The 14,610-nt window shown below is 41.3% G+C and overlaps 1 protein-coding gene across 1 annotated transcript in view; it reads left to right on the forward strand.

Moving 5' to 3' along the window:
- The first annotated feature begins 824 nt into the window (after nt 1–824).
- LOC146451929 (uncharacterized) overlaps nt 825–14,610 on the forward strand; it is a 28,564-nt gene continuing 14,778 nt past the window's right edge. Inside the window, exons 1-4 of the mRNA XM_085098234.1 lie at nt 825–925; nt 5,308–5,547; nt 10,425–13,610; nt 13,761–14,000. Of these exons, the coding sequence (XP_084954360.1) occupies nt 853–925; nt 5,308–5,547; nt 10,425–13,610; nt 13,761–14,000 (3,739 nt within the window). The 5' untranslated portion in view covers nt 825–852. The remainder of the gene's footprint in view (nt 926–5,307; nt 5,548–10,424; nt 13,611–13,760; nt 14,001–14,610) is intronic.

Raw genomic sequence — 14,610 nt, forward strand, 5'->3', positions numbered from 1 at the left:
GAGTGAGTTCCACAGTTTGGGCCCCAGACCGAAAACGACTTTTTGGGTATGGGCTGCGAGTTCTGATCGGAAGATTTTCGAGAATAAGAAGAATCTTCAAGGAATATTAATTATATTGAAATATTTTGAAGTAGTGATGACTTTGGTAACGAGTCTTTGTTTGCGAGCCTTGGCAGTAACTCTACCTAGCGCCCCTCTTTAGACAAAGACTGAAAACTCAAGGGGAATTCCTTTAAGTTTATCGGCAAGCTTTTCGGAATGATATCGGAGCAGCTGATGCAACATCATCGATGAAAGAGTAATGAGTTTTGACCACAAGTGATGACAGCATCCTCTTGATACTGTGATATCTCCTTCCGTTACGTTTTGCCACAATCTCTGAAAGAATTCCAAAGAAAGACGTGAACAAAAGCGCTTTAGAACGCCCGAGAAAAACTCTAACAAATCTACTTATCTTGGTGACCAGTTCAGTTTATGTAAACGAACGCAGGGGTTTCAAAAAGCATTCTTGTCAATCATTGACCCAAAACAAACAATTCAACATACAAGCTTCCTCTATCCATCTGCAGAAAATTCAAACCATGCTGGCTGATAATTATTCAAGTATGTGACGGAAAAGCAATAATGCTGCAAAGTATTAAGTTCCAACACGTCTCAAATATTTTTCAAATTTTGCGGTGACCAGCACTTTGACTTCCCAAGGCAACTCCAGGTAAATACAGCGAAATTTCTGAGTGTTCTAGATTCAAACCTATGTGATCTTGCTTGTGCATGCACTTTATACCTCAACTAATTACGATTTTCTTTTAACAGGCCGTTTTTGTACGTGGGAAGGAGAAGATTCGGCTGGAAATGACCCGAGTTATTGGTATCACCATTTGCCTCTTGATTTGCCTAACATATAGTCCTCTAGGCCTTTCGAAAGGTAAGCACTTTAAGAACAATCATTGTTTTCATAAATAGGCTCACTGATAACTGCATTTTGCGTTAATCTTCTACCGATATCTATGCTTTCCGGTATCTTTAGCATCAATCTCAAAAGCTAGCGATAGAGAGATTGAACCAAGTTGCCAAAAAGCGTGACAGTGGGAAAGGCAGAGTTATAGTTGTCTTGCTGCGACTAGTGAGGTGATCAGCAAGGAATGTCTTGTTTTCGGAACCGGCTAAAAATAATCAAATTGTTTAATTGTGTGAACACGATACTTGTCTGCTGCTTCCAGACACTTTTTCGTGCAATTATTTGGAAGCCGACTTTCAATCTCGAATTTAAATTCACACCAAATATATCCAAAACAAATAAAATGCAACGGAATCTCCCCTGCGCCCGTCTTCGCTTCGCTACTCGAGTGTTCGCGCTTTGTAAACGAAGGCCAGGTCAAGCAAGTCCGGGGGGGAGGGATTCCCATTTAAAAGTGACGGGGTTGATTGTCGTACCTTTTAGGGGTTAAAATTCGTGGTTTGGTACCCCTTAGGGTGCTTAAATCTAAAATAACTTCCGTCAGTGGTAGAGTGGTACCTTTTAGGGTTATCTTGTCATTCTATGTATGTCATTTATTTATTCTACCTACTTTTATCAAATTTGCTGTCATTGATATTGCATTTCTTAAATTGTTGTACATTGTAAGAGCATTGAGATTTTAATGTAATGCGCCAGAAATAAATTATTATTATTATAACTGACCCGTTCGGACCACGGTCGCAAAACAGAATTCTGGTAACTTTTAGGGGTTCTTTTCAAAATATCAGACGATCACCCCTATCAATTTTATATGGGAGTTTCCCCCCCCCCCCCCGGGCTAGCAATACGGCACGGAGACGGGTGCTTACGGAAGAAGCTCATTTAATAATAATCTTGCTGACAACTGTCTCCAAAGGTCAGGGACCTTAAAGGCCGTCCAAGGGAGATAAACATGGATCCGTTGTTACGCCTCAAACATTTTAGGTCGTCCATCTTAGACCAAAGCATGAAATTGTCACTATCCATTTTCAAAGCTGAGCGATACATTTTCGTACCCGATCCTTTTCAGGCACCCCAGTCGCTCACAGAAAACTTGTCCTCCACACCAGTGTTTAGATGTCCACTATGTTCATTTCTACTTCTCCTTGCTGCATTACGTATATTGTTATATCGGGGATCAGTTTGGTAGAGCGAGAAAGAGTAACACTCATCTTGAAGAAACACTTCATCCATGCCTTTTAAGCCAGACTACAAGGAAAAATAGGTTTTGAAATTTGAATGGGCATTTTTAAAAAGCGAACGCCTGTCATATTCCCTTCAGTAAAGGACGACGCTTGATAAGAAAAGATAAAACAAGTAGTTCTAAGAGGCTTAGGATTAATTAAATAAACAAATTACTAAATTTGTATAGCGCATAATTCCATGAGGAGATAATCAAATGTCCGCGCTTTACTGAGGACATTCTCCAGATCGATTTGGATTTGGAAATGTTGGAGTATACTCATCTTGAAGAACCATTTCATTCCTACCTTTAAAGTCAGACTCCAATAAAATTTGAATGAGCTGTTTTAAACAGCACAGGCCTGTTCTTGTTCACTTTAGACAAGTGTTTAAGTATTCATTAGAGGATTTTCCAGACTGGAATGTCTCCCAATCGTCTTACAGGCGCACGTAAATTCCTCATCTTTCGTTTGTTTGTTTTGGTGTGTTCCGGTGTCAGAGAAGGAAGCGAGGTAAAGATGACTAATAAAGCGAAGTAACGACGACGAATAAGGTTTAAAATGTCTGGATTTGCGCCTTCTGTGGGCAGACTGTAAACAGATGAATGAGCACTCGGGTTTCCGAGACTTACAAGATGTAGATAAAATTGCATGACTATAATTTGTTAGTCAAAGGTATCGGGTGGAGATAAGCTTATAGTTGTTATCACTGTATTAGATTATGAGAAATTTCAAACATCCAAATTAGGTTCCAAAGGTACTTCATATAAGGCATTGACCGGTGTGTTCATCAAGCCTGACCAAGGCATGACTATAGCGGTTACCAACACAGATTTGCTAAGACTTCACCACCATTTATAACACGCTCATATAATTACATTCAGTTCGCGAGAGTGGGGTGGGGGGGGGGGGGGGGGTAACTCCCTGGCATAGTGCTCTTTCTCCTGCGCCAAAGGGCTTGCCTTGTAAGCGCTTGAAATCGGTCTGAAATTGGGTTTGTAATTTGTCCTTCATGTATCACTTATGGCCGTTTGAAATGGCTTTAGTCCACGCTAGAAATCATAGGAGCGCTTGTCGGTTATGCTAAGCTACGATAGGTAACTAAACGGGTTCATGTGTGACTTGTCCTGTAAACCGCTTGGACTGATCAGCAATGTCGAAAGCGTTCTGTGAGGTGATGAGGAGAGAAAGATACCCAAACAACGTCTGTTAGTGGCATTTTGTAATTATCTATGGTTGACCTTGCACTTGCATATTTTCGTGTTCTCGGTTTGAGGTAACAAGTCAAACATTAACATTCGGGGTCCAGATTCACGCAGCACGCCTAAGTTAAGATGTTTTTCTTGACAAATGTCTATTGTTGGACTAACAATAGCCAATACTGTTTTTAAAATAACTGTCCAAATTCCCGCGCGCTGATTAGCTCGTAGCTATTGTCTACAAGAGTGCAGACAATAAAAATGACGTCAGATGTAACGCGCGCGCTTTCTCAACGAAAAAATTCAATTCAATTTCAATTCAATTCGTTTATTTTGCCATTAACCAAAAAAATACAACATAAATACATTATAGACGACACACAATATTCTTACTATTACAATGTTCATACTTAACTATTTACAATATTAAAAGGGTTAAAGGCTAGGAAGCCTATATAGAAGCCGGGGGCTTATTAACTATAAGCTTCCTAGAACTATAGGATAAAGCATAGAAGTTAAGGGTACTGATTGAAAATTCCAATTATTTTTTTTTTAAAGAAGAGAAAAAGAAAGAAAGAAAAAAAAAAAAAAAGAAAAGGTAAAGAAAAGGTGTGTAGCTCAACAAAGAGTCAATTTAACTTAGAAAGAAGGAATTTTTTAAGTCTTTTGCCAAACAAACTGATACTTTCACTGTTTTGAATTTCATGACTTAGCGAGTTGAAAAACGTAGGACCTTGAAACCGAATTGAGAATTTTCGAAAATTAGTTCGACAATAAGGTATATAGAAAAGGTTGGAATTTCTTGTTTTATAAGAATGTATTTGGCTTGCAAGAGTAAACATATCACGAAAATAATTTGGAAGTAAGCTTCTTTTAAAAAGATACATAAATTTACCTATTTGGTATAAATAAATGTCAGAGAATTTTAAAATCTCCTGTTCTTTAAAAAGAACATCGGTATGAGCATCAAAAGAAACTTTTGATATTATTCTGATTATCTTCTTTTGCAGAACAATAATGCGATTTAAATGAGACTGATATGTCGAAACACAATAAATTAAGTAAGGGTAAACTAGACTATAGTACAAGGAACGTAAGGAGGTTTAGGGGAGGCAAAAACTAGACTTATAAATAATACCTATTGATTTTGATATTTTTCTAGAAACACTAAGAATGTGAGGCTTCCATGACAAATGCTCATCGAGGATAACACCTAAAAATACTGTTTCTTTCACACGTTCAATTGTTCAAATAGCCAGTTTCGCTCGTACTTTTTCCACGTTATTATAAAAAACAAATTGACGGCAGTTTTCTATGGTCTATACTCTTATAGGCCATAAAATGACGCCATAAAATGTCCAAAACTTGGGAGTGAAACCACTCGCCTGTGGCTCGTGGTTACACTTGAGTTTTGAACATGTTATGGCGTCATTTTATGGTCTATAAGAATATAGACCATAGAAAAGTGCCGTCGATTTGTTAAACGATAAACAGTCTTAAGTCTTACGATTATTACAGTGCTGCGTTGGTGGGAAGTAGGAACGAATGTCTGGTTAAACAACAGAGTTGATAACTAAAGGTAGTGATGGACTCCTGCTAAAGGGAAAATGACCATCGTAAAGAGATTCGAGTGCTGACGTTTTGAGCGTTAGCCCTTCGTCAGAACGAATATATCTTAACTCAGGAGAAATTCGTGAACCTGGCTCCAATGCGCCAGCTGAATGTCAACAAACACCCCTGCAAAATAGCTCAAAGGCAAAATATTAATTTAGACTGAAACTTTTTATCGTCTTCAATTCTTAATTTTTATCCACTTCGTGGCTTGTCGCCAGAACGAAGCCTGGTGCTGCAAAGCATCTGGCCTTCTAATTTTATCGTTATGGAGAAATCGTTGTTAACTAATTCATGACCCTTTTTCATCTCATTTTAGAAACGAAATGGAAGAAACACGGACTACATTGGTGCACACCATCAGGAAGAAAGCTAGTCACCAGGGGCACGACTCCACGCCAATGTCGGAAGTATTGCGGTGATGGATGTGAAGCCGTTGAGTGGTGGAAGGGAGGAAAAAATGCATGCTACTTATGCACGAATTTAACACTTATTACGCGTTTCCCTCACGAGAGTGATATGTCCTATCCACCGATTGTCTTCGTTAAGAAATCCAGTGGTATGTGAAAGGCTGTTTTACTACTACTACTACTACTACTACTACTACTACTACTACTACTACTACTACTACTACTACTACTACTACTACTACTACTACTACTACTACTACTACTACTGCTGCTTCTTCTTCTTGTTTGTACACTTGTTTACTTCCACGACAAAACCTCTTGCCGCGTCTCAGACATATCATCCTGAACGATCGTGCCCTAAAATTGTGTCGGCCATCAAAATTGACCTTTCCAGCTGTCATGTTGAAGGGTTTTTCAACCTAATCAAAATGAAATAAAAACTCCCTTATCTGAAGTGAAGGAAATGAAGGATCGGAGGCCAGAAAATCGGTAGAACTCTCTTTATATTCCATCTAATGCATCGTATTACTAACTACCATACATGTTAAATTATGCTCCACATTGACTTGATTTAAAATTGAAATATTTAAAAAAAAAATGGCAATTACACTTCTTCTTTCGTGCTTCACATTTTTTACTTCATATAAATCACCTTGTATCAACTGACTCATGAAGGTTAAGAATTATTTACCCTGTTTATACCAAAACTGTATAACATTAAAGATCAGGATCCCGATACAAACCTCGTTACGCGGGATGCCCTGAAGGAGCATACCGTGTCTAAAAACGGGTCGATTTCTTTTTTTTCTTCCTCGTAGTCACAAATCGGTACATTAATTTATTACGCGGGATGCCCCGAGGGGGCATACCGTGTCTTAAAACGGGTCGATTTCTTTTTTTTACGCGGGATGCCCTGAGGGGGCATACCGTGTCTAAAAACGGGTCGATTTCTTTTTTTTTACGCGGGATGCCCTGAGGGGGCATACCGTGTCTAAAAAAGGGTCGATTTCTTTTTTACGCGGGATGCCCTGAAGGGGCATACCGTGTCTAAAAACGGGTCGATTTCTTTTTTACGCGGGATGCCCTGAAGGGGCATACCGTGTCTAAAAACGGGTCGATTTCTTTTTTTACGCGGGATGCCCTGAGGGGGCATACCGTGTCTAAAAACGGGACGATTTCTTTTTCCTCGTAGCTACAAATCTGCACATTAATTACGCGGGATGCCCTGAGGGGGCATACCGTGTCTAAAAACGGGACGATTTCTTTTTCCTCGTAGCCACAAATCTGTATATTAATTTATTCATTAAACTCTCCCCTCTCCTACTCGGGATGTATTGTTCTGATTGTCTTCAACAAAAGCAGGCCAATCAAAATCCATTCTTGTCGCTTATATTACGAGGGAGGGGACCCACTCAGCCCTACCTGTGTGACGTCAACGCATCATTTGATATATTTATCAAAAACGGATTAAATTTGTGGCGCGATATTGTTAACATGTTGTGGACTCAAGTGTGTTTTTTTCAAACGGAAATTTCACCATTTTGAAGAAGTGAATCGAAAGAATAACGTCTAAGAAGCACTCGACATCTAAAACGGTGGAAATTGGAGAGTTCCTGGCGAAGGAATCGTGCTTTCTTTGACAGTCTTAGACGACGATTGCAGACAGAAAAGAGGTCATTGAAAAGCTTACGTTATCGCAATGGAATTCCCGCAATTTCCCTTGAAACCCTGAGCACAAGGGAAACAACGTAACGCGATCGTCGTGACTCAAACTATTCCATTAGCAAGGATTGTTTTATAAATCTGCGAAACATACAGTTGGAATAAATGAATCAGCCGCAGCATCACGCGTAATGCCAGTATAGCAGGCATCTTGTTTATTCATTAAACTCACCCCTCTCCTAGCCGGGATGTATTGTTTTGATTGTCTTCAACAAAAAGCAGGCCAATCAAAATCCATTCTTGTCGCGTATATCGCGAGGGAGGGGACCCACTCACCCCTACCAGTGTGACGTCAAAGCATCATTCATTAATCTCGGATTAAATTTGGCGCCATATTGTTAACATGTTGTGGACTCAAGTGTGCCGTTTTCAAACGGAAATTTATCATTTTGAAACGGTAAATCAAAAGAATAACCTCTAAGAAGCCTTCGACACTTAAAACGGTGGAAATTGGAGAGTTCCTGGCGAAGGAATCGTGCTTTGTTTGACAGCCCCGAACCACGATAGGAGACAGAAAAGAGGTCATCGAGAAGCTTACGTTATCGTAACGGAATTCCCGAAATTTCCAGTGAGATCCTCAGTAGCGTAACACAAGGGAGACAACATAACGCGATCTTCGTGACTCAAAATATTCCATTAGCAATGATAGTTTTATCAATCGGCGAGGCAAACAGTTGGAATAAATGAATCAGCACCAGCATCTTCGAGAGTTCCTGGTGAAGGAATCGTGCTTTGTTTGACAGTCTTAGACCACGATGGCAGACTGAAAAGAGGTCACTTACATTATCGTAATGGAATTTGCGCAATTTCCCTCGAAACCCCGAGTAGCGTAACACAAGGGAGTAACGCGATCTTCGTGACTCAAACTATTTCATTAGGAAGGATAGTTTTATAAATCTGCGAAGCATACACTTGGGATAAATGAATCAGCCACAGCATCACGCGTAACATGTTCTGGACTCAAGTGTGGCGCCATATTGTTTATAACATATTCTGGACTCAAGTGTGCCGTTTTCAAACAGCAATTTCACCATTTTGAAGCGGCAAATCGAAAGAATAACTTCTAAGAAGCACTCGACATTTAAAACGGTGGAAATTGGTGAGTTCATGGCGAAGGAATCGTGCTTTGTTTGACAGTCTTAGACCACGACGCGAGACTGAAAAGAGGTCATTGAGAAGCTTACGTTATCGTAATGGAATTTCACTGATTTCCGGTAATAGTCTGAGTCGCGTAACACAAGGTAAACAACGTAACGCGATCGTCGTGACTCAAACTATTCCATTAGCAAGGATAGTTTTATCAATCGGCGAAGCATACAGTTGGAATAAATGAATCAGCCCCAGCATCACGCGTAATGCCAGTGTAGCAGGCATCTTGTTTTTCTTCGTAGTAGCTACAAATCGGTACATTAATTTATTCATTAAACTCTCCCCTCTCCTACTCGGGATGTATTGTTCTGATTGTCTTCAACGACAGCAGGCCAATCAAAATCCATTCTTGTCGCTTATATCGTGAGGGAGGGGACCCACTCACCCCTACCTGTGTGACGTCAATGCATCATTTGATATATTTATTAATGACGGATTAAATAGTCGCGCCATATTGTTTTAACATGTTCTGGACTCAAGTGTGCCGTTTTCAAACGGAAATTTCACCATTTTGAAGCGATAAATCGAAAGAATAACTTCTAAGAAGCACCCGACACGTAAAACGGTGGAAATTGGTGAGTTCCTGGCGAAGGAATCGTGCTTTGTTTGACAGTCTTAGACCACGACGCGAGACTGAAAAGAGGTCATTGAGAAGCTTACGTTATCGTAATGGAATTTCACAAATTTTCCGTAGCCTCCCACGCAGACGTTCTTGGGGGTTCGTCACGCGTTCCTGCCCTAAGAACGTCTGCGTGGGAGGCTAAAATTTCCGGTGATACTCTGAGTCGCGTAACACAAAGGAAACAACGTAACGCGATCGTCGTGACTTAAACTATTCCACTAGCAAGGATAGTCTTATCAATCGGCAAAGCATACAGTTGGAATAAATGAATCAGCCCCAGCATCACGCGTAATGCCAGTGTAGCAGGCATCTTGTTCATTAAACTCTCCCCTCTCCTACTCGGGATGTATTGTTCTGATTGTCTTCAATAACAGCAGGCCAATCAAAATCCATTCTTGTCGCTTATATCGCGAGGGAGGGGACCCACTCACCCCTACCTGTGTGACGTCAATGCATCATTTGATATATTTATTAAAGACGGATTAAGTCGCGCCATATTGTTTTAACATGTTCTGGACTCAAGTGTGCCGTTTTCAAACGGAAATTTCACCATTTTGAAGCGGTAAATCGAAAGAATAACTTCTAAGAAGCACCCGACACGTAAAACGGTGGAAATTGGTGAGTTCTTAGTGAAGGAATCGTGCTTTGTTTGACAGTCTTAGGCCACGACGCGAGACAGAAAAGAGGTCATTGAGAAGCTTACGTTATCGTAATGGAATTTGACAAATTTCCGCTGATAGTCTGAGTCGCGTAACACACGGAAAACAACGTAACGCGATCGTCGTGACTCAAACTATTCCATTAGCAAGGATAGTTTTATCAATCGGCAAAGAATACGTACAGTTGGAATAAATGAATCAGCCCCAGCATCACGCGTAATGCCAGTATAGCAGGCATCTTGTTTTATATGATTTCCTCTCCTAAGATCGTCCCATTTAGTTTTCCCTCAACGTTTGGTTAACTGATCTCATTTCATCTCCTCTCCTCTTATCTAATCCAGTCAAATCTCACCTAATCTAATCTGATCTGGGTTGGGTTGTTCGAAGCGCCCTTAGCGCTAATCCTGGTAAGCTACCATGACAACTTATAGGTTTTGTTCGCAGTTAACCCAGGATTAGCGCTAATCGAGCTTTGAACAACTCGCCCCTGATCTAACCTGATCTGATGTAGCTTGGGGGAACATTATGTTCTCCGCAACATCGCCCAGACCATGCCTTCATCCATCCACCTAGCACTTTTCCCGGTGTTTCTGTAGTTGATAGTCCTCTTGTTCATATTACTCGTCGTGTTTAGATTTTTGTCTAAGAAATATGGAAACAGTATAGACATGCTATAGTGACCTTGACTTTAGTATTCTAAGTGAGCAATTATGAATACTTAATGAATTACTAACGTGCCAAGGTGTGTACATTTCGGCTTACTAACGTCCAATTTTGAACCATAGTGATAGGTTATGAAGCTGCAGATCTATCTCTTATAAAGAGAATCCGTAAAATAAAGTGATGTCTTTTCATTCTTTGGTAAATTTTTCAGGTCACGTACTCATCCCTACCATTTTACCTACCACAAACGTTCCAACAACATCCGATGAAGGTATACCGACAACCTCTCCACAAGAAACAATTACTACACTTCCGCCAGACGAGGGAACGACCGTCATGTCCACACAAGAAAGAAAAACAGAGAAAAATGTAGCCATGATACCATCTACCCCAAAAGCCGTTTCACCCTCCACTGCTGTAGAACAACAAACACCAACATCACACGAAGAAGTAACAACGTCATCACCAGACGAGAAACCAACAACGTCGTCACCAGAAGAGGAAGGAACGACGTCATCACCAGACGAAGAAGGAACAACGTCCTCGCCAGAAGAGGAAGGAACAACGTCATCACAAGACGAGAAACCAACAACGTCATCACCAGACGAGAAAGCAACAACGTCTTCACCAGAAGAGGAAGGGAAGACGTCATCACCAGACGAAAAAGGAACAACGTCATCACCAGACAAGAAAGCAACAACGGCTTCACGAAAAGAAGAAGGGACGACGTCTTCACAAGAAGAGGAAGGGACGACGTCATCACCAGACGAAGAAGGAACAACGTCATCACAAGACGAAGAACGAACAACGTCATCACCAGACGAGAAAGCAACAACGTCTCCACCAGAAGAGGAAGGGAAGAAGTCATCACCAGACGAAGAAGGAACAACGTCATCACCAGACGAGAAACCAGCCGAAGAAGGAACAACTAAATCACCAGCCGAAGAAGGAACAACTGAATCACCAGACGAAGAAGGAACAACTGAATTACCAGACACAAAACCAACAACGGGATCACCAGACGAAAAACCAACAACTGATTCACCAGACGAAAAACCAACAACTGATTCACCAGACAAAGAAGGAACAACTGAATCACCAGCCGAAGAAGGAACAACTGATTTACCAGACAGAGAACAAACAACTGATTCACCAGACAAAGAAGGAACAACTCATTCACCAGACAGAAAACCAACAACGGCATCACCAGCCAGAGAAGGAGCAACGGAATCACCAGCCAAAGAAGGAACAACTGATTCACCAGACGAAGAAGGAACAACTGAATCACCAGACGAAGAAGGAACAACTGAATCACCAGCCGAAGAAGGAACAACTGATTCACCAGACGAAGAAGGAACAACTGAATCACTAGCCGAAGAAGGAACAACTGATTTATCAGACAGAAAACCAACCACGTCATCACCAGCCGAAGAAGGAACAACCGAATCACCAGGCAGAAAACCAACAACGTCATCACCAGCCGAAGAAGGAACAACTGAATCACCAGATAGAAAACCAACACCGGGATCACCAAACAAAGAAGGGACAACTGAATCACCAGACGAAGAAGGAACAACTGATTTACCAGACAGAAAACCAACAACGGGATCATCAGCCGAAGAAAGAACAACTGATTCACCAGATAGAAAACTAAAAACAGGATCACCAGCCGAAGAAGGAACAACTGATTCACCAGACAGAAAACCAACAACGGGATCACCGGCCGAAGAAGAAACAACTGATTCACCAGATAGAAAACCAACAACTGAATCACCAGCCGAACAAGGAACAACTGATTTACCAGCCAAAGAAGGAACAACAGAATCACAAGACGAAGAAGGGACAACTGATTTACCAGACAGAACACCAACAACGGGATCACCAGCCGAAGAAGGAACAACTGATTCACCAGACGAAAAACCAACAACGGGATCACCAGACGAAGAAGGAACAACTGATTTTCCAGACAGAAAACTAACAACGTCATCACCAGCCGAAGAAGGAACAAATGATTCACCAGACGAAGAAGGAACAACTATTTCACCAGACGAAGAAGGAACAACTGATTTACCAGACAGAAAACCAACAACGTCATCACCAGCCGAAGAAGGAACAACTGAATCACCAGATAGAAAACCAACACCGGGATCACCAGCCGAAGAAGGAACAACTGATTCACCAGACGAAAAACCAACAACGGGATCACCAGACGAAGAAGGAACAACTGATTCACCAGACGAAGAAGGAACAACTGATTTACCAGACAGAACACCAACAACGGGATCACCAGCCGAAGAAGGAACAACTGATTCACCAGACGAAAAACCAACAACGGGATCACCAGACGAAGAAGGAACAACTGATTCACCAGACGAAGAAGGAACAACTATTTCACCAGACGAAGAAGGAACAACTGATTTACCAGACAGAAAACCAACAACGTCATCACCAGCCGAAGAAGGAACAACTGAATCACCAGATAGAAAACCAATACCGGGATCACCAGACGAAGAAGGAACAACTGATTCACCAGACGAAGAAGGAACAACTGAATCACAAGCCGAAGAAGGAACAACTGATTCACCAGACAGAAAACCAACCACGTCATCACCAGACGAAGAAGGAACAACTGATTTACCAGACAGAACACCAACAACGGGATCACCAGCCGAAGAAGGAACAACTGATTCACCAGACGAAAAACCAACAACGGGATCACCAGACGAAGAGGGAACAACTGATTCACCAGACGAAGAAGGAACAACTGATTTACCAGACGAAGAAGGAACAACTGATTTACCAGACAGAAAACCAACAACGGGATCCCCAGACGAAGAAGGAACAACTGATTCACCAGACGAAAAAGGAACAGTTCAATCAGCAGACGAAGAAGGAACAACTTATTTACCAGACCGAAAACCAACAACGGAATCGCCAGACGAAGAAGGAACAACTGATTCACCAGCCGAAGAAGGAACAATTGATTCACCATCCGAAGAAGTAACAACGGAATCACCAGACGAGAAAGCAACAACTTGGTCACCAGACGAGAAAGTGACAACGGAATCACCGCAGGAGAAACCAACAACGTCATCACCGGCTGAAGAAGGAACAACTGAATCACCAGACAAAAAACCAACAACGGGATCCCCAGACGAAGAAGGAACAACTGATTCACCAGACGAAAAAGGAACAACTGATTCACCAGACAAAAAACCAACAACGGAATCCCTAGACGAAGAAGGAAAAACTTGGTCACCAGATGAGAAAGTCACAACGCAATCATTGGAGGAAAGGCCAATAACATTATCACCAGACGAAGAAGGAACAACCACATCACCAGACGAGGAAACAACAACGAAATCATTGGACGAGGAGGGAGCAACATCATTACCAGGTACGTCACTTGGACTGCCTAAAATGTCCTAAGGCGGGGGTACCCGAAGGTCGCCATCATAGAAGGCGCTTAAAAATACCTCAAAGCATTTGGATGTCTTTGACGAAATCTGTTTTACCTAATTCGTTACATTTATTCTGTTCATTTTAGAAACGAAATGGAAGAAGTACAGACTACATTGGTGTACGCCATCAGGAAGAACGCTAGTCGGGAGGCACACAACCGCACGTCAATGTCAGAAGTTTTGCGGTGATGGGTGTGATGCCGTTGAATGGTGGAAGCGAGGAAAAAATGCATGCTACCTATGCACGAATTTAACACTTATCACGCGTTTTCCACACATGGCTGATCAGTCCTTTCCGCCGATTGTCTTTGTTAAGAAATCCAGTGGTATGTGAAAGGTTATTTTACGTCGTCTTTCTTGTTGGGGGGGGGGGGGGGGGGGAGGTATTAAGAATATTTGTAGCCATTTATGATCACAACATGAATGGACCGTTATCTTAAAGTATTTTTCATATGAAAATATTGTTTACGACAATTAGCAAACATGATTTTCAGAGCAAATGGTTAAAATTATCATTAAAAATAACGATCGAGCTGCCTTGGTCGTCTCTCCGTTGGCTACGGGCCTGGAAACGCGTGGCTTAGCCATCAGAAGTATAATCTCTCTCCTTGTCTCCTCTAATTTCACAGTCGTATTACTGTAATTTTTTGTCAATGCCTCTCATCTCAAATGTCCTTGTTTAGCATTATATATCATTTCATCTGCTATCCTTTAATCTCGTGCCATTTAATGTAATCTAGCCAAATCTGAACCAATCAAACGTAATCGGATACAATCTCATCTCACGTATTTTTAATTTAACGTTATTTTGTTGTATTGTCTCCCAGACTACTTTTTCATCAGTTCATTCACGACTTTGGCGTTCTTAAAGTCGATAGTCCTTTTCGTTTAGACAACCTGAAAGATTGTTGTCTTTAGATTATTGGCCCAACAAAT

The sequence above is a fragment of the Pavona decussata genome, unplaced genomic scaffold (genome assembly GCF_977016875.1).
Source record: "Pavona decussata unplaced genomic scaffold, jaPavDecu1.1 SCAFFOLD_381, whole genome shotgun sequence".
In the NCBI taxonomy this organism is placed as follows: Eukaryota; Metazoa; Cnidaria; class Anthozoa; order Scleractinia; family Agariciidae; genus Pavona; species Pavona decussata.